The following is a 5737-nucleotide window of genomic DNA, read 5'->3' as shown; positions in this document are numbered from 1 at the left end:
TTGATCTCCTCTAGGACTGACCGGTTTGATTGCCTTGCAGTCCAAGGCAATCAAACCGGTCAGTCCTAGAGGAGATCAACCCTGACTGCTCTTTAGAAGGCCAGATTCTGAAGATGAAACTCAAATACTTTGGCCACCTGATGAGAAGGAAGGACTCCCTGGAGAAGAGCCTGATGCTGGGAAGAATTGATGGCAAAAGAAGGGGACGGCAGAGGATGAGGTGGCTGGATGGAGTCACTGAAGCAGTCGGCATGAGCTTAGGTGGACTCTGGGGATGGTGGAGGACAGGAAGGCCTGGAGGAGCGTTGTCCATGGGGTCGCGATGGGTTGGATGCAACTTTGCGACTAACTACAACAAAAAGTGGATTGGACAAACTCATGGAGAAGATTATCTATAGCTGCTAGTCCCCATGGTCCAATTCCACCTCCAAGATCAGTATGTCTTGCTGGGGAGCATGGGAGGGAGGGTGCAGTTGCTTTCCTGTCCTGCTTCTGAGTTTCCCATGGGCAGCTGGTTGGCCTCTCTGTGAACAGAATGCTGGATTAGATGGACCCTTGGCCTTATCTAGCACAGCTCTTCTTGCATTCTTAAGTGCTCTGGTAGAGCAAGGAGGGGGGAAAGCAGCACTTCTGAACCCTATTTGAATCTGCTGCTTTTCTTTTTGCTCTGGTAAGACCACAGTTGTATATGCACTTACATGAGTGTAATACTGGTTGTACTTGGGAGTGGCTTCTTTTGAAATTAGGGGATTACCTAGGCTTAGATTCCTTACAAAAGGTAAGCAACGGATACAGGAAACACGAGCGACCCTAACGCGCAGGCGCGAGCGCTTGGCACTCCTTCGCGTCCCCATCCGCTTCCATTTCCGCGCAAGCGCATTGAAGCGAAAGGCCTTCGACAAAGGAAGGTGGCACGTTCGGCGCTTACCTTCCTTGGCGCATGCGCAGTACTCCCGGTCCTGTCAGGGACCCAAAGGGAAAGAGGCACGTCATGGCGGCGCACGGAGGTAGCGGCTGGTTCCTGCCTTTGGCAGCTGGGGTCACGCTGCTCAAAATGCTCCTCATTCCGGCCTAGTAAGGAATCCGGATTCGTTATTTCTACTCCGGCCGGGAGAAGGGGCGGGAAGCGCGAGGCGAGGGTACGACCCGCCATTGTGCGCTCTGCTGTCCCTGTCGGGCGTCTTCCCCCCTCCCCGCTTTCGCAGCCTTTCTGGCTGTTCCCAGTAGGATGTTCCACCCCCTGCTTTTTTCCAGCCCCTTGAAGGGTTTCTTGGCCATTCGTTCTTTACCCTTCTGTTGTAGGATGAGCTTTTCTAATCTTCATGGGAAAAAAATATCGGGAGTCACGATGCAGAGCTTGTACAGAAACTTTAAAAATTAATCTTAAAAGTACATTGTGAACAAAGTTCAGCATACATAGAGCAGAGGACACATGCAAGAACCACTTAAAAAATGAACTGGTTTCCTATGAGGATTTCCTCAGGAGTGAGATGCACTGAATTCAGGGAAATGGGTCGAGGACTGAAGGTTCTCTGCATGCTCTCTTGCAAATGAAGCCCTCTGAAATGGGAGTCTTATTTCCGAGTAGGAGGATATTGTATGGTTGCAGTTTTATGCACAAGGTTGGGTTGCAACTCTACTGCACTTTGGCCCCATTGAATATAATGTGGACATGCCTGCAGGATATGGAGTGGCATATAAATGTAATAAATAAATTTGCATAGGTACAGACTAAGGATAAGAACAATTTTTTTCTGAAACTTGCAATATTTGCCAAATTCCTACTTTGCTTGATTTTATTTCATTGAGGACATTTTCAAAAGCTTAACAAAAAGGTTATATTTATGCCATGCTTGCCTTGTGGCTTATAGCAATTCCATCAGTATTCAGCCCTATTTTGAATGAACTGAAGAAGCAAACAGACTAAAAGTAAGGTATTGCTGTAAACCACACAGAGAATTTTGACTAGTAGGCAGTACAGTCTTTGAAGCTTTTAGTCCCATTATCTCAAAGCTGAAATGCCTCCCTGAGCTCAGAACATTTGAAACAGTTGCTTTATTTCGATCTACTTTTTCCTGTGGCCTTTTCAAAGAATTTTTGGAATTTGCTTATCCAGGATCATCATATTCTTATTCCAAAGTGAGATACTCTACATCTGAAGCTATTTTATACCTGGTCAGATTATTCACCTTTTGGCCAGGACAGCCCACTCCAGCAAAAGGCAATGGGCAACAGCTGTCAAGGGTGCCATCCTTCCAAAAGATACCGCTTCCTGAACCAAAGTGCCCTGCTGATTTCTTTTAATGATTACTTTTGTTTTCTTTTAAGTACTTCCCCAGCTCCAGCTGGCTCCTTTGTGAACTCAGGGGCCATTCTTAGGAAATGACGTTATGAGGTGGCTAGAGTCCAGTGTTACCCTGGAATTTCTCCCAGCCACTGAAAAGGCAGAAAGGGAGTGAGGGATGGACAGACTCCATTGCACTGTGTCTTCTGAAATTACCCACAGTTGGGATGTCCATGGGCAGTTCTAGAAAGCAATTGCTCAGGTTCATTCCACTGGACACAGTATGGAATTATCGGACCACTGTTCAAGCAGTTTGGGGAAACAGACAGGCAGAGCAGGTGCTGCTTCTTGTGAACCTGAAGCACAGATGTTCATTTCTGGTTTGTTAGAAGCATGACGGTATAAACAAGAGAACTTATTTTATTTCTAATTCTCCGCAGGAGACCCTTTAAGGAGACCTACCCCAATTAATATATATGGCTCATAGCAATTGTGCCACACTGAGAGATGCAATAGCACCAAATAAATAAGGGAGTTTGATGCCGCTCAGGTGGATGAAGCAGGGTAATAGTTAGCTCACCTGTGGGCTTCCTGAAACTGAATGGAAAATTCCACGTTGCAGCAATTCTGGCAAACATTCATTTAGCTTAAGAATGCAGGAGCAGTCAATGTTGTCAAGGCACTGGACTACATGGCTGTTTCTAGGGAAATGGGCAGACTTTCAAGTTGTACTTAGCTTTTGTTGTGAGCCTTGCAAAGCGCGATCTTGGTTTCTGGGGACTGACTCTGGGGAATGGTTTCTGAGAGCAGCCACAGCTACACTGTAGTTCTTAGCCCACTTGGAAACAGCTAAGCAAAGCTTGCGCTCAGCATTTGGCATTACCTGGCAGCAATTTCCGCATGCTCCGTGTGATAACAAGGATACCCATGTGCCCAGTCCACCGTTGGGCCTGCCTATGGAAATGCAATTTCAAGGAAGAGGCAGTGATGGTAGATTCAGCTTCTCACTTGAGCATATATGACAAGGTTTCACATTTTGTGGAGAAAAGAGGAGCTTAAGTCATTGCAGCGCCTGGTTTTCAAAACTGGAAACATGAGTGTTCGATGTGACAGTGATCAAAATGCTAAAACACATTTTTAACTTGGCAAAAATAATTTCTGTTTCTGGAAGGAAGGAATGGAATCAACTGTTGTGCATGAAAGCAATACGTGCCATTAATCTCTTTGCACGCCACGGTGGTTCCAACCGGGTTAATTTGTGAATGCAATGGCTGAAATTAAGTTGTCTGCTGGTAGCATAGCAGGGAGCTGCTGACTAGTTCTTGTTTCCCTGCCACAGCATAGTAAATACAAAGTGAAAGATCTCTCTGTGTCTTCCTTTATGCAGGTACTAACAGCTCGTTTCTTGTAGTCATTCCACAGATTTTGAAGTGCACAGAAACTGGCTTGCCATTACGCATAGCTTACCAGTCTCTCAGTGGTATTACGAGGTAAGTGTGGCTGTCCTTTTGTCTTGCACACATGCTCCGTTGGGGCCAGAACAACGAGGTCCAGTCTCAGGTGGAGTTTTGCTGGTGTGCTTTTCCCACAAACTCTTTTCCTCATGTACACTTCACGATTCCCCACCACCTCATGCAAGCCAGGTTGTGTAGGAGTCCTACCAGGGCTCAGTGAACTGGACTGATTTAGCTACAGCGGATCCTCTGTTCTCCTGCTCGTCTTCCGCTTGCCCCATGCTGCTGCCGGCAGGGGCTAACTTCTCTGTCCACTGCTGCAGAAAAGCCAATGGGCCCACCTGTCCAGAGTTGGAAATGGGCGCAGCGGTGGGTCTGTGCACGCAGCCACCACAGCCCTGCCCCAGACGGTACAGCACTGCGGCCACTGCCTCAGTGGCTTTGCCCCTGCTGCCCTACAAGCATGCCTCACCTTAGCAGTTTCAGTTGGTGGCGGCAGCAGGGGGGGCAGAGGGGACTTTGAAGTCATGAAGCCATAGAATAATTGGACTGGAAGGGGACAGAAAGCCACTGAGGCCCAACCCCTGCTCGATGCAGGACTCCAGGTTAAACCTTTCCTCTCAGGTGGCTGTCCAGGTGCATCTTGAATGCCTTCAGTGTGGGAGAGCCCACCACCTCCCCAGGTCACTGGCTCCATTGTTGTGATGCTCGAACTGTCAGGAAGTTCTTCCTGTAACTTGAGCCCGTTATTCCATGTCCTGCACTCTGGGATGATTGAGAAGAGATCCTGACCTGCCTCTTTGCGCCAGCCTTTCAAGTACTGGAAAAGTACTATCCTGACTCCTCTCCACTTCTCGTGCCCAGTTCTTTCATTATCTCCTCACAGGGCTTTGTTTCCAGTCCCTGGATCATCCTTGCTTCCTCCTCTGAAACTTTTCCAGATTGTCTGCATTTTTCTTAAACTGTGTTGCACAATACTTCAGATGAGACCTAACCAGTGCTGAGTAAAAGTGAACTAATACTTCACGTGATTTATGTCCAGCGTGTGTCAAATAATGCAGATTACGGTGTGGTTTTTTCCATTTTGCTTAAATGCGATTTAGGCAATAGGTTTTCCCTTGTTAGAGGAATTTAAGTAGAGGCTTTTATTGTTGTTATTTCATAGAATAGTAGAGTTGGAAGGGGCCATGAATGCCACTGGCTCCAACCCCCTCCTATAGCAGGACACCAGTTTACACCATCCCACTTGGATGACGGTCCAGTTTCGCCTTGAATGCCCCCACTGTGGGAGAGCCCACAGCCTCTCCAGGCAGCTGGTTCCACTGTTGTATTGAGGATCAGAATAATAGAGTTGGAAGGGCCAGAGGGTCCAGCCCTGCTCAGTGCAGGACACTGAGTTAAACCATCCTCTCAGATAGCTGTCCAGTTACATCCTGAATGCTTTAAGGGTGGGAAAAGTCATAGCCTTGCCAGGAAATTTGTTAATCATTCTCTGCACTTCCTCATCCAAGTCAGTAATGAAAGCTCTGAAGAGCACTGCGCCCAAGACTGAACCCTCTTGTTACCTCTCCCCACTCGAGAAGGTGCCACTGATGAGCACTCTTTGAGCCTGATTCTGTAGCCAGCTGAGGATGGCTTTGAACTCAGATGTCCCGAGTGCAAGCCAGAGCTCTCTCTGCCAAACCAGAACGTTTCACAAACACAGCCAGCGTCCTGCACCAAGAAAAGCCGGCATGTGCGATCTCTCTCAATGGCCCGCTCTGATATCCTTGCTCATTCTGCATAATTTGCCTCCTCCTGCCATTCACGAGAAAGGCAGAGCACTGATAACCCAGACAATGGGAACACTGTCCATTCTTCTCACTGATGAGAGGCCTTTCACATCAAGCACGTGCTCTGCCGTCGGACTCTTGCTGTTCCATCCTGTCCAGAAGTGCCACGTCCTTGAATGGATTTATTATTATTATTATTATTATTATTATTATTATTATTATTATTA

The 5737-nt window shown here is 47.4% G+C and overlaps 1 protein-coding gene across 1 annotated transcript in view; it reads left to right on the top strand.

Moving 5' to 3' along the window:
• The first annotated feature begins 925 nt into the window (after window positions 1–925).
• Window positions 926–5737, top strand: part of ALG8 (ALG8 alpha-1,3-glucosyltransferase) — a 20012-nt gene continuing 15200 nt past the window's right edge. The window contains exons 1-2 of the mRNA XM_044450209.1: window positions 926–1074; window positions 3696–3774. Of these exons, the coding sequence (XP_044306144.1) occupies window positions 941–1074; window positions 3696–3774 (213 nt within the window). The 5' untranslated portion in view covers window positions 926–940. The remainder of the gene's footprint in view (window positions 1075–3695; window positions 3775–5737) is intronic.

This window comes from Varanus komodoensis, unplaced genomic scaffold (assembly GCF_004798865.1).
Source record: "Varanus komodoensis strain SLA01 unplaced genomic scaffold, ASM479886v1 scaffold63, whole genome shotgun sequence".
In the NCBI taxonomy this organism is placed as follows: Eukaryota; Metazoa; Chordata; class Lepidosauria; order Squamata; family Varanidae; genus Varanus; species Varanus komodoensis.
The sequence above is the reverse complement of the archived record's forward strand: the minus strand, read 5'-3'. Positions and strand labels throughout refer to the sequence as shown.